Below are 19149 nucleotides of genomic sequence, written 5' to 3'. Positions count from 1 at the left end.
TAAGAGAAAGGAAAATTGCAAAATTTGCTCCATAACAAATTGAAGGAAGAAATTATTGTTCAAATTTGTAAACCTGGAACAGATCGTAATTTAACAGGAAATCATAGATCAATGGCTCTCACATCTTCTTTTGGTAAAACGATGGGGGGTGGGGGGGGGAGACTATAATTGACAGACTAGTATATTTATTAGAGATTAAGCAGAAATTGAAATGTTATCAGTTTAGATTTAAAAGTACTTTAAACCCAGCTATGTTTAGAACATTAAATTAGATTAGCTCAATTTGAATAGCTTTTTTTCTCTACATCTACAATATTTCTAGCATAGCAGTTCCAATTTTATATAGGCCACACAAGTGATTTCAATATGAAAAGGAAGAACTGAAAAGCATATGTTCCCTTTAAGATGTGTAAGATTTTGAGATTTTTTTTTTCAAGAAATCTTAATCAATCTTATTTAACTGGAAATAGTTAAAAAAAAGTTAAGCAATTGAGCGATTAAACTGTTTTTTTTTAAGTTTAACCACAGTTCAAACACTATTTTTTTTTTAAAAAAAACCTGACATTCAAGTATTTTTCCATCTAATTTCAACATGTTTTCTAGCAAAAAATATTATTTTTCATAATCATCTGAATTTTCTCTTGGGACGTGGAATGTCACCTCTCTGGTGGGGAAGGAGCCTGAGCTTGTGTGCGAGGTTGAGAGGTTCCGACTAGAGATAGTCAGACTCACCTCAACGCACCGCTCTGGCTCTGGAACCAGTCTCCTTGAGAGGGGCTGGACATTCTTCCACTCTGGCGTTGCCCCTGGTGAGAGGCGCCGAGCTGGGGTGGGCATACTTGTTGCTCGGGCGTGGGAAGAGTTCGGAGAGGCCATGGAGAAAGACTTCCATACGGCTTCGAAGCGATTCTGGTTCACTATCCGGCGTCTCAGGAGGGGGAAACAGTGCAGTACCAACATTGTTTATAGTGGGGGTAGTGTGCTGCTGACCTCGACACGGGACGTCGTGCATCGGTGGGCGGAATACTTGGAAGACCTCCTTAATCCCACCAACACGTCTTCCATTGCGGAAGCAGAGCCTGAGGTCGGGTTCTCCCATCTCTGGTGCTGAGGTTGCCGAGGTTGTTAAAAAGCTCCTCGGTGGCAAGGCTCGGGGGGTGGATGAGATTCGCCCTTAGTACCTTAAGGCTCTGGATGTTGTGGGGCTGTGTTGGTTAACGTGGCTCTGCAGCATTGCATGGACATCGGGGGCAGTTCCCCTGTTTTGGCAGACTGAGGTGGTGGTTCCCCTATTTAAAAAGGGGGACCGGAGGGTGTGTTCCAACTACAGAGGAATCACACTCTTAAGCCTCCCTGGTAATGTCTATTCGGGGGTTCTGGAAAGGAGGGTCCATCGGATAGTGGAATCTCGGAGTCAGGAAGAGCAGTGTGGTTTTCGTCCTGGCCGTGGAACACTGGATCAGCTCTACACCCTCAGCAGGATTCTGGAGGGGGCATGGGAGTTTGCCCAACCAGTCTACATGTGCTTTGTGGATCCGGAGAAGGCATTCGACCGTGTCCCCCAAGGGATCCTGTGGGGGGTACTCCGGGAGTATGGAGTACCGGGCCTTTTAATAAATAAGGGCTGTCAGGTCTCTGTACGACCGGTGTCAGAGTCTGGTCCGCATTGCCGGCACTAAGTCGGACTCGTTTCTGGTGAGAGTTGGACTCCACCAAGGTTGCCCTTTGTCACCGATTCTGTTCATAACTTTTATGGACAGAATTTCTAGGCGCAGCCAAGGTGTTGACGGGATCCGTTTTGGTGGCCTTAGGATTGCGTCTCTGCTATTTGCGGATGACGTTGGTCCTATTGGCTTCACCAGGGTGTGATCTACAGCTCTCACTGGAGCGGTTCGCAGCCGAGTGCGAAGCGGCCAGGATGAAAATCAGTGCCTCCAAATCCGAGACCATGGTCTTGAACCGGAAAAGGGTAGAGTGCCTCCTCCAGGTTGGAGGAGGCACTCTACCCGTTCAAGTATCTTGGGGTTTTGTTCACGAATGAGGGGAAGATGGAGCGGGAGATCGACAGGCGGATTGGTGCAGCGTCTGCTGTGAACCGGGCGCTGTACCGATCGGTTGTGGTGAAGAGAGAGCTGAGCCAAAAGGCGAAGCTCTCGATTTACCGGTCGATCTACGTTCCTACCCTCATCTATGGTCACGAGCTTTGGGTCGTGACCGAAAGAACGAGATCCCGGATACAAGCGGCCGAAATTAGTTTTCTCTGTAGTGTGTCTGGGCTCTCCCTTAGAGATAGGGTGAGGAGCTCAGTCATCCGGGGAGGACTCAGAGTAGAGCCGCTGCTCCTCCACGTCGAGAGGAGCCAGTTGAGGTGGCTCGGGCATCTGGTCAGGATGCCTCCTGGACGCCTCCCTGGTGAGGTGTTCCGGGCACGTCCCACCGGGAAGAGGCCCAGGGGAAGACCCAGGACACGCTGGAGGGACTATGTCTCCCAGCTGGCCTGGGAACACCTTGGGATTCCTCCGGAGGAGCTGGCCCAAGTGGCCGGGGAGAGGGACGTCTGGGCCTCCCTAATGAAGCTGCTACCCCGACCCCGGATAAGCGGAAGAAAACGGACGGACGGATAAACATCTGAATTGTGATACGTGTCAAAGTGGATGAAACCAAAATGTCTTAGGGATACATGATTTTCATAACAACCCTTAATAATCATTGGTACAAATAAGCATTAAGAAATTTTATATTGTACTATAAAATATGGTAAAATGTGCATTGTTCATTTGTTGTTTTTTGTACTTTTTTTGAATCCTTTCCAAACCGCAATGCCATGATTGGGAGCGACTGGTCCACTGTTACACAGCTGAAATGTAGAACAAATAAGAAGTTTGGAAAAAGAATAAACAAAATCAATGTTCACCTGATCGTTGATATAAACAGAGGCTCTTTCCCCTCCAGCCTGTAATAAGAGGGACAAACTGAGTTGCAGCCAGTAAGTGGTTCACACATTTTATAGAAAACAAATGCTCTTCGTGTTTAAAGTATATGTTGAAATCCTTTTACAGAACATGAGAGGTGTTTTAATTACATGTTAGCTCTTTCATTTAAAATCCAGCTGTAAGAAAGCCTGTTTTTTTTTTTTTGAAATTGTGTCAGATCTGACGCATGAAGAAAATAAATGAATCACTTTTATCAAGATGGCTGTCTATATGGAAAACTGATATATTTTTATGGAGCAAACAAAGACTTGTATATTAATCTAGAACCTGTAGAACCAACTTAGTAGGTTTTGAGATTTCACCAGGTCTATGTGCAACAACAAAACAAACAGCACTTTTGACTTTTTGTTTCAGTTCACGATGCATGCACCCCTGGCTCTCTGGATCTTATCAGCAGTGGTCTGTGTAGGAAGAAGCCATCATCACATAGGGCACGGCGAGGAGGCCCAAGGCCCCGCTGGAGATGGCAGTGACAACAAAATGTCGCTGGTGACCTCGGCCAACAAAGAGTTTGCATTCCGTCTGTACACAAAGTTGGCGGATCATGCATCCTCCAAGGGCAAAAACATCTTCTTCTCTCCGGTTAGCGTCTCCACTGCCTTGGCTGCTCTGATGGTGGGGGCCCGGGGGGAGACTCACCAGCAGCTTTTCAGAGGGATGGGCTTCAGCAGCTCCCAGCTGGCTCAGACAGATGTAGACCAGGCCTTTCGTACACTCCTTGCAAACAAAGCATCTCATGAGTACCTCAGCCAAGGCACCGCCGTGTTCATGAACAACAGCTTCAATGCAAACCCTGAGTTCCTGGATGTCCTGAAGCAGTCCTATTCTGCCGAGGGCTTCAATGTTGACTTTGCCAACACCACAGAGAGCGCCGACACCATCAATCAGTATGTATCGGGTAAGACTAACGGGAAGATAGACAAGCTGGTAGAAAGCCTGGATCCAAGCACAGTCATGTATCTCCTCAGCTACATCTACTACGAAGGTAAATGGTCTCATGCGACGAGATCTCTCTCCTCTTTCACTGTGAAGTAATTTTTTTTAGGTGACATGATTGTCTTCACTCGAACAGGTAAATGGGAAACTCCGTTTGATCCTCGGGAGACCTTTGAGGACAGGTTCAGAGTGGACGAAAGCAATGAGGTTCAAAGTCATACATCCAAACAGGCGGAGCAGATATGAGGCATCTTGTATTTATTTTCCAACCAACTAACTGTCCATCTTTCATTCTCCAGGTTCAAGTCCAGATGATGAAAATGAAAGAAGATCTTAATACTTATGATGACCAGGCCATCAACACAAAAGTCCTCCACCTGCCTTTCAACAACTCATACTCCATGCTGCTGCTCCTACCTGATGATATGGCAGTGCTGGAGCGCAATATCTCCCCCGCACATGTTACTAAATGGTTGAAGTGGATGAAGGAAGGGTAAAGAAATTTTACATTACGTACCAATTAATGTTTTTTTCCAAGTCATGATTGATGAGTGCTTAAAATTGTGTGTGTGTGTGTTTTTTAGGACATACAAGATATTTGTTCCCAAGTTTTCCATCAAGACCTCCTACGAAATGAATGATGTGCTGACTGGAATGGGAATGGCAGACATGTTTGGGGATCGTGCAAATCTGAGCGGCATTGCAGATGGCCTGTTTGTCTCTAAGGTAAAAAGGCAGCAAATGAGAAGAAAAAATGTCTTTGCTCATGTTCTGTTGACATGTTTGACCCGCTCTGCTTTGATTGTGCTGTAAAGGTGGTGCACCAAGCCACACTGGATGTTGCTGAGGCCGGAGCCACAGCTGCAGCAGCCACCGGTATCAAAATCAGGAAACTTTCCTACATCAAGTACCCAGAGTTGCGGTTCAACCGTCCTTTCATGGTGATCATCACTGAGCGAGTTCCAGAAAACATTCTCTTCATTGGCAAGATTGTCAACCCAAACCTCTGAGGGAAGAGATCCCATCTTTGTTAGTACAGACTAATACAAATAAAATACTTTGTGTGGTGTATTGATCTCACTGCATACACACATGAGATGCATTAACATTTGTATTTGCTGCTCCTGAATAAAGAAATGTCCTAAAATAAATGCAACACAAAGCCAAACTGTCTGCATGACATCTGATTGAATTAAAAAGGATTTGATAAATAGATATCACTGGGAAATTTACAACAGAAAAACTCAACAGTGTACGTTTACCTGGACTTGCAAGGGAAAACCTTTATTTGGCAAATTTATTTAGTGATCATTTTAGTGTAGATTATGTAAAAGGACCGGCTTTTTGGTCCAGTTCCCTTTTCCCTTGCTTTCTGATGAAGACTTCCTGCCTTAGCTCTCCTAATTCTCTAAAAGTTTTATTATTTCATGTGTTGGTTTTATTCAAAAAGGGAAAAGTAGGACTTTGTTTATAAAATGAGCAAGCGAAGTGCATGATTAAACAAAGTGCACCCTTTTCAGTAAGGTTATACCTGAGGCTGCTGCTGTGCACAAAAAACTTGTGGTGTAATGTTTAATGTCTAATATGGCATGTACAAAAAGTATACTTGCATAACAGTGTGCAGTAGCTAATCCATGCAAATTTCTCACCTGCCGTTAAATTTTGCAACAGCTACAGAAACTTTGATTTACATTAGAAAACCAAAAAGTGCTAAAACTCACTAAAATCTATTGAAATTTAATTTTGTTTAGCTTAATTCAACCTTTGGCTGCACCAAACCTGAAGTTTTTTTTTTTTCACAAGTTTGAGAGTTTATGGTTTAAAAAACAGAATCACTTTTAGCATTTATACAATAACGTAACACACCCCTGGCTCCAGCACTACAGAGGGAAACCAGGAGGAACCACGTGTTGCCAGTGCCAAAGTCTAGTTTCAGGTCCTATCTCTGCTGCGTTCTCTGCAACCGGAGATTTTCAGAGGAAGCTGTCATCTCTGAGCCGTCCTACACCTGCCCCCAGGGACGGCCCCATAAATTGTTTAGATAAGTTCCCTAAACCAGGGCTCTCACTTGCAGCAAGGAGCCGATTTCCAAATGTGATCAGAGCTCTGACTGCAGTCGTATTGCTTTAGTCATGCTCAGGATTCCGCTATACCATCATAACAATTATATTCATTACAGTTTTTATAGATTGCTTTGACGCAGCAGTCAACTCAAAACCCACATTTTTCAAAACAGTTAACGCAGAGGTCTAAACAGTGGCACCAATGGTCAAAATGAAACATTTTGTTTGCAAAAGGCTCCAACTCTGCCAAAACATTTAACACATGATCCAAAAGCACATTTTGCCCTCAAACAACACAACTTGCACACAAATGTTTGAGCCCTTCCAATCATTCATTACACAAGGGGCAACAAAATACAAAGCACCACACTCAATGTGAATCAGTGCAGCATTGCTGGTTCATTGTAGACAAAGACTGTACGCAGCTTACATGTCAGTGTCATTTGTAATCAAATTTGCCTTTTTGCAAAAAAAGGATCCAGAAGCAAATATGTTGTGATGCAAATTTTATTGATTTTATACAAATGAAATATTCCAAAAAATGAAAGATTCCAACAGAAAATACTAGGGCTGTTTGTTCCTCTAGTCCATTCTGTCCTGACGAATAGGCCACATGGCCTCATCTACGTCACGAAAAAGGAGCAGACTCAGTATGTGCTGGTTGGGACTGCAGTACTTTTATGTAACATCCAGGCTTGTTTTAAAGTTTTCAGGTATTCCACAAAGCGTGTGTGGGGACAGACTTCCAGATCGACGTATGGGACACATATTCTCTACATCGCAGTGATCAGCATTGAGCTATAACCGAGCTCAATGCAGCAGCTGGACAGTGCCGTTTGGGTTAAGTACACATTGTAGAATAAAATTAGTATAGCTGCTAACACAAACTTTATTTTCAGCCAGTTTCTCAAATGAGTGGCTAATTTCATTCAGGAAGCTGTAGGTTTGCTTTCAATCAGAACAAATATTCCTTGAAGTGTCTGTGACTGTCTGACAGCGTCGTTGCCGTGGTTATTTGGACACATGGTCGTAGCCTTCTGGGTATGCTGATTTACATACATATGTATGTATGAAAGTAAGTAAACTTTATTTATGTAGCACTTTTCACAGGATAAAAACTACAAAGTGCTGCACAATAAACATAAAATACAAAATAAAAGATGAAAACCTAAAACAACAGAAATGCAACATAGTATCAAAACTAGTTAAAAATTAGGTAAAAGCCAAACAGAACAAAAGGGTCTTGAGCTGCTTCTTAAAAAAATGAACAGAGTCAAGACAGCGCAAAGATAGTAACAGGAAATCATAGGTCAATGGCGCTTACATTCATTTAAAATACAGCTCTACAATGAAACAATTGCTTTGAGATGGTGGAAAAAAATGGTCACTGGTGTTATAGAAATATAATCATATATATTATAGTGTAGCTTAAAGTAATACAGATGTTAACTTTAACCCAGTAACCTAAAGAAATGGATGTGTGTGAAAACAAAGGGTGCATGCAAACTTCAGATAGATACCAGGAGCAGGAGGCACCAAGGCCATATGACAGTCTTGTAAGTGATAACGCTGTTAAAATGTTTGCATGAGGGTGTATGTTGTTGCAGTCAAACTCCCAGGAACAAAGCTAGGAGATAGATTATATTTAAAAGTCAAAGGTTAGGAAACAGATGTGTGCAGCAGACTGAATGTCTCATGTAGGTCCAGCCCCACTTGGACTGTCTGTGTTAAAAAGGGGGGGGGGGGGCGTGTATGTGTTGAGACAAGCTTCAGACACAGGCAGAGAACTTAAGGTATTCGATGCTGTGATAAACGTGTAAGTGTCTCCCACTTTGGAATTCCAAATTGTAATAAATATATGTTTAACTTTTGTTTTTGCCTCTGAATTCACTGCCTTTTTTTTTCTCTGTGCCAAATCTTCGAACGGGTGAGACGAGAAGGGGGGGGGGCGTTAAACGGGCCCTACAGGTGTCTCGTTAACTGGAGCCGTGACCCGGGTTTGGCTGTGAGTAAAAAGAGTCTGTTTGAATATTGGACACGAAGGAGGACCTTGCCATAAGCATCACGGGTCGACCCAAAACAGGTAAGGAGATTTTTTCTCCATTGGCAAACCGTTAGTTGTGTAGGCAAAATTGAGTGATGCTTTTGGTTTTAGGAAATCTCTTCTCAAAATATCAGAGGCTGAACAGTACAAATAGGTTTAAATAGAATTTATGTTGAAACCGAGAAATGAGAGAATGAGAGTTATCTGTATGTCCACGTCGGAAAACCGTAAAATAAGAGAAATAAAAAATATACAGTTAAAACTTAAATGTTGAAGCTGTAAAAGAAAAGACAATAAAAAATATAAAATACAAAAATAAAACAAAGTCTCGGAAGTTGGTCGCTCCCTCTCCAGGACTGACGAGTCTGGTGAATTTTAAGACTGAGGTGGAACGTTACCTCAGAGGAAGGAGACACTCCAAAGAAACGTAGCGATGGGACGGCCGAGAATACAAAACCATCTAAAAGTTGAGGCTAAGACAGCAAGACCTTTAAAGTGAGCTGTAAAAGAAGATAAGAGATTAAAAAGGGGCCCCAGGAGAACAATAGAATTGCTCTCTAACATCAGAAACCTGATGTACGACGATTAGACGCGGAGTTATTAAAAAAAGAATGTTTTCGTGGAGTGGAAGGGTATTAAAAGGAGACCCTCTGCGCGCGCAAGGCTGTCTGTCTTAAACGTTGTCTGTCCTGGTCGGTTTAACAATTTTATTTTGGTTTAAATGGGATCCATCGTGTGAATGATTAGAAGCTCCGGTCTGAGTCTGTCTCTGTGTGTGCGCGGCTTCGAAGTCTCTTGTGTGTGTGTGTGTGTGTGTGTGTGTGTGTGTGAACGGGTGGTTACGCATGCGTATGTGTGGCTGTGAATAGCTTTGCATGTGTTCTTTTTGCGGTGGAAAAGTACTGAGTCAGGAAGCTGTGTATAGCCGGTTACAATAGCCCGGATCATGGCGGGAGCTTTTGATCAGGAGTTTCAGGATGATGCATGGGGATCTGCCCCTTGGAAGTCCTTGGGTGAACAAGTAGAGGCGCTGATGGGTTTTGTTGAAACGCATGAAAAGTTAGATAAAAAGACCCAGTCGGCGTGGAGACAGAAAGTGCTTGGAGCCGTTACAGCAGAAGAGAAACGGCTGGAACACAGCGAACCCCTGGGCAAATATTTGGTGAAACAATATGCTAAAAGTAAGAAACACCTTAATGATTGTATTCAAAGACAAAAATCTGTTGGTTTGTTGCATTTTGGGAAGCGTGATCAGGAAAAGGCAGATAGAGAAGTAAAATCATGGGAAAAACTGTTGGCAGGGAATTAAACATTTGTTTGAAACAAAAGAAGAAACAGCACAATCTCCTCCGCCATACAATATAAACACTACTTCTTCCGGATTGTATCCAGTTCTGGATGTTAGAGGCGGAGAATTAGTAGTAGAAACGCTCCCGATATATTCTCCAAGCGGCGATATATGTTTAGATAATACTCAACACCCGCATACGTCATTTAATGCACCACCCATATCCCTCACTCCTTTTAAGTCTTGTGAGCCTTTTCTCCCTCGAGCTGCTCGCGAGAACTCATCTCAGTCTGTTAACAGGCCTTTTTCCCCGCCTACAGCTTGTCAGATGACGAAAGCAGGCCCTGAGGAGCATGCGTTGCACGCCCAGGAACCTGGAGTAAGACCGCCCTCTAGGGGCTGTTCTTCTGTATCTTCAGAAGACACACAACCGGCAACAGGTTTAAATCATGTTGATCTTAATAAAACAGGAACTAGATCACCAGCAGTATCGACTAATGTCAAGTTTAATAACCCACGTTCATTGGAGCCTGAGGTTAATGTAAAAATGTCACTAAAAGGGATTTGGCAGGAGGACAACTGCACTGATTTGTTAAATGTGCCACTGTTGGATTTCTCCTTACAGGGAGAAATGCATGCTGAAGAAGACATGGTTGATAATAATGGGTTATATCATTCTACTGAAGAAGCAGAATTTGCCAGGAGACAGAGAACACCACGCACTCGTGGTGTGGGAAGAAATTTAAAGGATAGCTTTCACAGCATGCATTCAATGACAACTCGTTCTCAAGGTCCCACTAGAGTGCAGATGCCTATATTACAAAATAATGTGGGCACAGAAAACTATGTCCCTTATTCATTTGGTGATGTAAGGCCCTGGTGGACAAATTGCCTAGTATTGCAGCTGGTGGCAGATTGTGGCTTGCCGAACTTGATAATCTAACTAAAGGAACTAAACTGGCTTTGGGCGATTTTAGAGCTGTTCTAGGCCGTTGTGTTCCTGCTTCATCTGCAGATGACATTGAATATGAAGCTCGAACATCCAATATTAGAGATGAAACTTTATTCTCTTCAGTTATCACTCGTTTGGGGAACGCAATTAGAGAACATTTCCCATTATCAACTCCTGCAGCGGTTCTCAAGTTTGACTGGGATCCCTTACAGCATCCAAAGGATTTCATTACTCAAGCTGAAGAGAGTTGGATTAAACACACACGTGTAAATCCAAAAGGGGATAGTTCTAACTTGGGTGAATTATTCAGGGAAGCAGTCCTGAAAGGTGTGCCTCCTTTGGTGTCACAGCTGATGAAACAGAATCCTGAGATGCCTGGTTGTGAGTATGCCCACTGGGAAAAACATCTTGTACACCATTTGCATGTTGCTCAGGATGTAGAGAAGAAGAAAAAACAAGAGAAAGAGGATGTTCATGATCAATTAATCAAATTGCAATTATTAGATGCTAAACGGCAGGTGAATCAACGTAAACAAGAAAAAACTGAACATGTTATGGTCTCAGCAGTTGCATCACCTAGGGCTCCATCCCCGATCGTGACACCTCAATTTAATCCAATGCAAGGGGGAGGGATCCCCCCTCCTGTTTTCTATCCTCCATGTAACTACAGATCTGTGGGTTCTGCACGTGGATTCGGATGGCGATTTGGTGGACAGCGTGGACAGTCAGGTTGGAACCGTGGTCTGAGAGGACGAGGTGGATGTGGCGGACCTGTGGACAAGTTGGACACTGGGCAAGGGATTGTCAATCCCCACCAGGAGGTGAGATTGTGCCACCAAACCCTAATATGGCCCCGCCTCCGCAAGGTCAGTACCCCCAGCTCGGGGAAAACTTTTATGGACAATTTTGACACATCCCTGAGAATAACTCCAGCAGCATGAGTTCCGCAGACCCCATGCTGCCAGCGAAGGTTGGAGAAGAACACATGAACTTTTTAGTCGACACTGGAGCTACATATTCCACTATAATCAATCAGCCATCTGCCTTTGTGCTGTCGACTAAGACTGTGTCACTAATGGGTTTCTCAGGGAAGGAACAGTGTCTGCCGTTGACTTTACCACTTCCGGTGAAAGTTGGAAACCAGAAACTGCATCATTCATTCGTATGGTCTCCATCTACACTTGTCAATTTGATGGGAAGGGACTTGTTGGTTAAACTGGGAGCCGCAGTGCTTTGTGGACCTCAAGGTTTGACTGTTACCTTTCCAGACGGTTCTTCTCTAGCATGTGGTCACACTTTCCAGGATGGACAATATCTGGTTCGGCCCGTGGGGGAGGAGTTTGCTGAAAAATACTGGGGACTCTTAACAGAACCTGCTGAAGCTGGTGTTCTCTCGGTGTTCCAGCAGTGGAAGCCTTGGATTCAAAGCCTAAGTTCCTACCTGACTCCACTTGATCCGCCACACGTCACTCTGTTCTACGACAGAAATCACACAGATTGGTATGAGGAATCATTTGCTGCAGAACTTGAAAGTAACGCATGGACAGTCACATCTAAGAACATTTATGTGGCCCCTGAGGGGGTGGCAGCCGCAGTTATGTTAACTTCTGAACAACATCAATGGTATATGATGTCAGATGAAGCATTTCCTCATATTTCTCTTTCTCTCCATTCTGAGCGACAGGCCAGTGAATTAGGAGGGATGGTTTAGCGTTCCCTCCAGACTACTGATTGGGCACCGACCAGCGTCCCAGGTTTGCTGTTTTCAAATTCCACTAACACATATCAGATTGTTTGTGATGTAACTGACAAAGTTCTTTTGAAACATGAGCTTTTGACTCGACACCATGGCAGGGAACGTACCGACCATCATAAAGCAGCAGAGATGTTGGATGCTCTCCCATCACAACTCTGGGCAACCAGTCCCACGGATGTGGGATTAGTTTCATGTGCTCCAGTTTCATTTCAGGTTGCAACTGACTCTCCTATTTGGGTGAATCAGTATCCACATAAACCTCAAGCGGAGGAAGGCATTGCTGACACCATCGCGGGCCTTTTGACAGCTGGAGTTTTAGAACCCTCTGTATCAGCCTGGAACACACCCATTTTGCCGGTGGAAATGAAACAAACTGGTAAATATCGCATGGCACATGATCTTAGAGCTGTAAATTCTGTTTTGAAGACACCTACAATCCCTGTACCTAACCCTTATGTGGCCATTTCCAGTTTGGAGCCCTCTCAGCAGTGGTACACATGTATCGACTTGGCGAACGCATTTTTCTGTCTTCCTTTGGCTGAAGAATGCAGAGATGTTTTTTCATTCACTTATAAAGGTCGCCAGCTGCGTTACACCAGACTGCCACAGGGATTTGCCCTATCACCAGGTATCTTTAATCAGGTTTTGAAAGATGTTTTGCAGACATGTCCTCTGCCAAGGAACACCACCCTTATTCAGTACATGGACGATCTGCTGTTGGCTTCACCAACTGCTGAGATCTGTCTTCAGGCTACAGAACTGGTTCTGAGACACCTCCATGAACATGGGTTCAAGGTCAGTAGGGATAAACTGCAAATTGCCAGAAAACAGGTTTCTTTCCTGGGCCGTGTCATCTCCGCAGGAACAACCAGCATGTCCTCCAGTCATAAACAGAGCATTTTGTCACATCCTAAACCGCTGCGCGTGAAAGACATGCTGTCTTTTCTGGGATTGACTGGTTACAGCCGTAACTATATTCCCAGCCATGCAGACCTGACGCAGCTTTTGAGGGACCTTGTGAAGGCGCAAGGTATGAGAAAACTAAATAATGTTTTGATTTGGACTCAGGAAGTGGAAGAAGCATTTGTTCTGCTTAAACAACGACTTGCATCTGCTGCTGAATTGACCCTTCCAGACTACTCTATCCCATTTTTTCTTGATTTTTCTGCAACCAGATTTGCTTTAAATGACATCTTGTTTCAGAGAAAAACAGGTGAGAGAAAAATGTTGATGTATATATCAGTTATGTTGGATAACGTGGAAAAACGTCACCCGCAATGAGCACAATATGCAGCAGCAATAGCCAGAATGATTCAAAAGACTGCACATTTAGTCATGGGACACAGTCTAACCATTTTGACAACTCACAGTGTTGTGGCTTATGTGAATTCACAAAGCTTCACTATGACTGCACTCAGACAACACAGGCTGTCCAAAATTTTGGAAGCACCCAACATCACATATACACATGAAGGTGTGAACATGGCAGATGGCATGACGGATGGCGAACCTCATCAATGTGAAGAATTGGTTTCCAGGATGGAGAAGGTGAGACCAGATCTAGAGGCTAGTCCTATTGAAGGCCCACAGGTGAGACAGTTGTTCACAGATGGCTGTTGTTTCAGACATGAAAGTGAAGGACTCAGAGCAGCCTATTCTGTTGTTGAACGAATAGGCTCAGGATTTGTAACAAGGAAGGCAGAAAGGTTACAAGGACCTCAGTCAGCGCAGAGAGCAGAGCTAATAGCAGTGATTGAGGCATTAAAGTTGGCAGAAAATCAGGAGGTAAATGTATATTCAGATTCAGCATATGCCACAGGTGCAGTTCATGTGGAGTTATGTCAGTGGTTGAGAGCAGGATTTTTGACAGCGGGGGGTAAACCTATAAAACACGAGATGGAAATGAGTGAGCTGGCCAATGCTTTGTTATTACCGGCCAGAATTGCCGTGATAAAGTGCAAAGGTCATGATAACAGTAATTCAGACATTGCATTAGGGAATCAGGCTGCAGACCAGGCTGCCAAAGCAGCCGCTGGATATGCACCTCAGATGATGATGGTGACGGTGGAAGATGAGCTGAGAGAAGAGTTGAGCATGAGTAACATTAAACTGTTGCAGAGCAGAGCAGCTCCGGAGGAGAAGAATATGTGGAGGCTCAGAGGAGCCTCAGAGCAGGAAGGTTGCTGGAGAGGGCCAGATGGCAGACTGATTTTTCCTCCAGGTTTGAAACAGAAGCTTTTTTCTGAGGTACATGGTGTTGGACATGTGGGTGTCAGACAGATGATGGACAACTTTAACCATTGGTGGCATCCATTTATGTCAGATATGGTCAAACATTTTGTAAAAAGTTCTACACTGTGTGGGCAATTTAACTCAAAGAAGACTTTGAAACCTTTGCAGGGCAGATTTCCTTTGATCACAGTTCCTGGGAAGGAAGTGATTCTTGATTATACAGACATGGTGACCCCTGCTGGAGGCTTTAAGTATTTGTTGGTGTGTGTGGACGCTTTTACAGGATGGCCAGAGGCCTGGCCTGCTAGAAGAGAGGACAGCAAAACTGTGATAAAATGCCTCATTAACCATTACATTCCCAGGCACGGGTTCCCTGAAAAGATCAGGACTGACAATGGAACCCACTTCTAGAACCAGGACCTGCAACGAGTGGAGTCCAGTTTAGGGCTCACACACAGGTTTGGCACCGTGTATCACCCCCAGTCACAGGGCAAAGTGGAGAGGATGAACCTGAACTTGAAAAATAAGTTGGCTAAAATCTGTGCGCAAATGAAACTATCATGGGTTGATGCCTTGCCTCTCGCTCTGATGTCAATCAGGTCTTCGGTTAATTCAACCACAGGATTTACTCCTTACAAGCTGGAGACGGGAAGAAGCTTTCTTGTGTCCCAACGTCGACCACCGGGAACTGCAGACGACCTGCAGAGCCTGACAAGTAAGGAGTACTTCTCACAGTTGCAGGCTGTGCTGGAGGCGTACACCAAGATCCGTGGACATCCCAAGGAAGGAGAAAGAGGAACACCACCTCCGGACGTCGACTGGGTTTGGCTCAAGGTCATCAAAAGAAAGTGGTCAGAGCCGAGGTTCACGGGACCCTTCAAGTTGATCGAGAGAACCTCACATGCGGTGAGGTTGGGAGGAAAAGGTAATACGTGGTTTCATTGGAGCCAGTGTGCACCAGCAGCAGAACCTCCGAGGTCGTTGACGGAGGTTCAGGAGGTTTAAAGGAGCGGATCAGCTGATTGGGCTCAGTCAGCTGTGAGTAGAACCAGACTCAGGGTCAGAATGAAGCCCTCTGGTTCTTAAAACTACAGGCAGTCTACCTGTGTGTTGAAGATCCTGCCTGCAGATTCATCACGTTGTATTGAGTGGCTGTGGGACGCCACCCTTCTTCTACGAAAGTCTGAAAGAAAGAAGTTGATGTCATTGTGAAAAAAAAAACGAAAACCTTGTAATCATTTATGTGGTTTTATATGCTTTTTATCTTTCTAGCTTTAAATATAACAGATGTTTTGATCTACTTTTTACAATATTTTTTGATCTTATATTTCTATAATATTTTGACTTGTTTGGGCTGGTACACAGTCATTAGGTTACATTTGCCGGTGAAGGACCTTTGTGGTAAGCTGGTAATAGTTTTAGGATTTGTTTGATCTTACAAGAGGGTTGTTTTTGTTTCATTTTTTGTCATAACCTTCTTTTTCAGGTGTGGGGGCCAGTGTACCCTTGGTCTATAGATTCTATTTTTTTATATATATATTTTAGGATATTCCGGTTTTTGTATGAAGTTAAACATGGAGCAGAAATTGGGTACTGGATTGGTTCAGCGGCAGCTGACGTTGGGTTTATGGGTTTTAATTCTTATGTTGTGCATGCTTGTTTTCAGCATTGTTATTCAAGGAGCAGGTGCTGCTGATCCTATCAGGCGTCAGGAGCAGGCCATTCAGGATAAAGATGATTGTCTGACTCAACATCGTGGTATTGAACTGCATTACACTTTAGGTACAAGGGTTGTATTTGAATTCGATTTATGCTCAGTGGTAGATTGTGGTAGTGACCCATCAATCTGGCAGGAATCTGATGTTTATGCTTGTGTATTGCAGAAGGGGGTTCCTGACTCCCCCATATCTTGGTGCTACCGCTGGATTTATATGAGGTGGCACACCGGAAATGAGGCTGTTCCGGTGCGCCATGGGGGATTTGATAAATTATTACAACAAGCATTGTCCCTTACCAAAGGCCATCATCAGGTAGTACAAGGTTGATTAAACTTTCTCTACATAATGCGACTACTTCTGGAGTACAGATTCTTTCACCACAAGTGGGGAAAGCCTTGTCCTCTTCAGGAGGACTTCATGTAGATTATAATAAATTGACCCCTGGTAACATTCTTAAGAGTTCTACAGGGGATAGGAGATGTAATTTGAGGGTTTCTTGGATGGCTCAGACGGCCAGACAATATACGGCTGAGAGCTGTGTAGCATGTGCTGGGGCTAGGCCAATTTTAACAACAGAACCAGCACCTTTGTTTCCTTTTGACGATCCTACAGGATATGATTGCATTTTAGAGTTGACAAATGGCCGCTCGGTGGGGTGTGAGTTCTATCATGATCTTTTCCCTCCTATAAACAATGACACTATCCCTGGGCCGTTTACTCCGGGTAATCACATTAAGCAGTATGTGTGCTTTAATTTCACAGGGGAAGGGACAGAGGATTTATCAACGTTAGGTGTGATTCCATCGGAGTGGTGTAAATTTTATTTTCATTTTCAAGGCATAGGTTTATGGGCGAGAGCTGGTTTGTATTATTATTGTGGCGGAAAACAGTTCTTTGTCCGGATCCCTTTTGGCTCTGTGGGTGTGTGTGCCATGGTAAGGTCGGTGGCACCACTGTTGTTAATGGGACCGGGTTTAAATCAGGAACACTTGTTACATAGAATTAAGCGTAGTTCTGATTATGATTTGGCACGTAATTCTCCTACATACATAGATTCGATCGGGGTCCCCAGGGGGGTTCCCGACAGGTATAAGTTGGTAGACCAGGTTGCAGCAGGTTTTGAATCCATATTCCTTTGGATTACTCCTAATAAGAATGTTGATAGAATTAATTACATACATTACAATGTGTTACGTTTGTCTAATCTGACTAGAGATGCAGTTGAGGGGTTAGCTTGTGGCGGACCACTAGGGGGCTCCACTCTCACTCAGTGGAGAAGTTGTAGTGATGAGAAATATGTTTGTTCGTTGGTGTATATATATGGTTTTCTGTACAGTTGCTCTCAGTTGGAGTCGAGTAAAGAGCTGTTCAAACCTACATCCTTTGTGTCGTCATTTTCACTCCTCCACATTGGTGACCCCTGTGAGCCAACATGTCCACATCTGATGGCCTGCCCAGCTCCTCACAGCCAATCGCTGTCTCTGGTGGACCTCCACCGGCTTCTTTTGCTGTGGCCGTTAAGATTCCGGATTTCTGGCTACATGATCCGCAATCATGGTTCTTCCACGTCGAAGCACAGTTTGCTCTTCGTGGAATCACATCGGACGACACAAAGTACCACTATGTGGTTTCAGCGCTGGATCCACCATCCACCAGGCGCGCAATGAGCCTGCTTCGCAACGCTCCCGCGGACAGAAAGTACAGCGCGCTCAAACACCTGCTTCTCCGCCGTTACTCCCTGTCCGACGCAGAACGCGCCGAGAAGCTGCTTTCTCTCTCGGGGTTAGGAGATGGCTCAGCTTTGGAGCTCATGGAAAGTATGCTGTCCTTGCTGGGTGACGACGAAGGCGGATTTCTTTTCATCCACCTGTTCCTGCGACAACTCCTGGCTCCGGTGCGGATCGCTCTGGCTAACTCGTCCCTGCTGCGGGAAAAGGATTACCGCTCGCTGGCTGAAGAAGCTGATCGCATCCTCCTGGCTTCCAAGACCTTCACGGTCCAGTCGCTGGCCAAGGAAACTACGGCAGCTTTTTCTGAGCCTTTGCCGTTTTCAGCGGTCGATCAGCCATCGGTGATGGCAGCGATCGCCACCAGGAAACGCCAGAAGCCGGCTTTTTGTTTCTACCATCAGCGCTTTGGCGTCAGGGCGCGGCGCTGCCTCTCGCCCTGCAGCTTCAAGCCGCCGGGAAACGACCAAGCCGACGCCTGCTAGCAGCCGCGGCCGTCGGCGATAAGGAGAGGCTGCTCTTTATTGAGGATTCGCGATCGGGGAGACATTTTCTGGTGGATTCAGGTTCGCAGAAGAGCCTCGTTCCCCCGGCGGGCTCCGACAGGCTTGCTGAGGGCTGCGGTCCCCAGCTGACCGCCGCTATCGGTTCTCCCATCAGAACATTCGGAGAAAGGTTGGTGACTGTCTGTTTCAATGGACGTGACTTCCAGTGGAACTTTTAGTAGCTGCGAGCTCTGTCCCCATCATAAGGGCTGATTTCCTCTGTGCTCACGGCCTGCTTGTGGACGTTGCAAACCGGCGTTTAATTGACGCTGTGTCTTTTTCCTCACTGCCTTGTATAACGCGAGGAGCTGGGCCGTTAGTACACACTAATTTTTTAGCTTCAGGGGACGCGTTCCAGCGTTTATTGTCAGATTTTCCCTCTCTGACTCTCCCCAATTTTTCAAACACAGACACAAAGCACGGGATAGAGCATTATATCCCCACAACTGGCGCTCCAGTGTTTGCGCGCGCGCGCCGCCTTGACGCGGCAAAGCTGGCTGTTGCGCGGGAGGAGTTTGCCAACATGGAGCGTTTAGGGATCGTGAGGTGCTCCAACAGCCCCTGGGCGTCACCGTTGCACATGGTGCCCATGTCGGACGGCCAGTGGCGACCTTGTGGGGATTTCCGTCGTCTAAATAACGTCACAGAGAATGACCGTTATCCTATCCCCCACATCCAGGATTTCTCTGCCCATCTCTCTGGGGCATCCATTTTTTCTAAAGTGGATTTGGTGCGGGGTTATCACCAGGTTCCTGTGAGAGCTGAGGACATTCCTAAAACCGCGGTGATCACTCCGTTTGGCCTGTTTGAGTTTTTACGCATGCCATTCGGCCTTAAAGGTGCAGCTCAAACATTTCAGCGGTTGATGGATTCTGTTCTGCGTGGGTTGTCCTTC

The 19149-nt window shown here is 45.1% G+C and overlaps 2 protein-coding genes across 2 annotated transcripts in view; both read left to right on the top strand.

The window, feature by feature from the left end:
- LOC118564989 (serine protease inhibitor A3K-like) overlaps window positions 1–5097 on the top strand; it is a 30840-nt gene extending 25743 nt beyond the window's left edge. The window contains exons 4-8 of the mRNA XM_036144502.1: window positions 3348–3978; window positions 4066–4136; window positions 4229–4422; window positions 4514–4655; window positions 4745–5097. Of these exons, the coding sequence (XP_036000395.1) occupies window positions 3348–3978; window positions 4066–4136; window positions 4229–4422; window positions 4514–4655; window positions 4745–4939 (1233 nt within the window). The 3' untranslated portion in view covers window positions 4940–5097. The remainder of the gene's footprint in view (window positions 1–3347; window positions 3979–4065; window positions 4137–4228; window positions 4423–4513; window positions 4656–4744) is intronic.
- Window positions 5098–13315: 8218 nt separating this feature from the next.
- LOC118565010 lies at window positions 13316–14774 on the top strand. The gene has a single exon (XM_036144521.1). It carries the CDS (start codon window positions 13341–13343, stop codon window positions 14673–14675), a length of 1335 nt encoding a protein of 444 aa, XP_036000414.1. The 5' UTR covers window positions 13316–13340; the 3' UTR covers window positions 14676–14774.
- Window positions 14775–19149: the final 4375 nt, after the last annotated feature.

Source organism: Fundulus heteroclitus, chromosome 12, assembly GCF_011125445.2.
Source record: "Fundulus heteroclitus isolate FHET01 chromosome 12, MU-UCD_Fhet_4.1, whole genome shotgun sequence".
Lineage (NCBI taxonomy): Eukaryota > Metazoa > Chordata > Actinopteri > Cyprinodontiformes > Fundulidae > Fundulus > Fundulus heteroclitus.
Note: the sequence above shows the minus strand (reverse complement) of the source record. Positions and strands in the feature narration are given on the sequence as shown.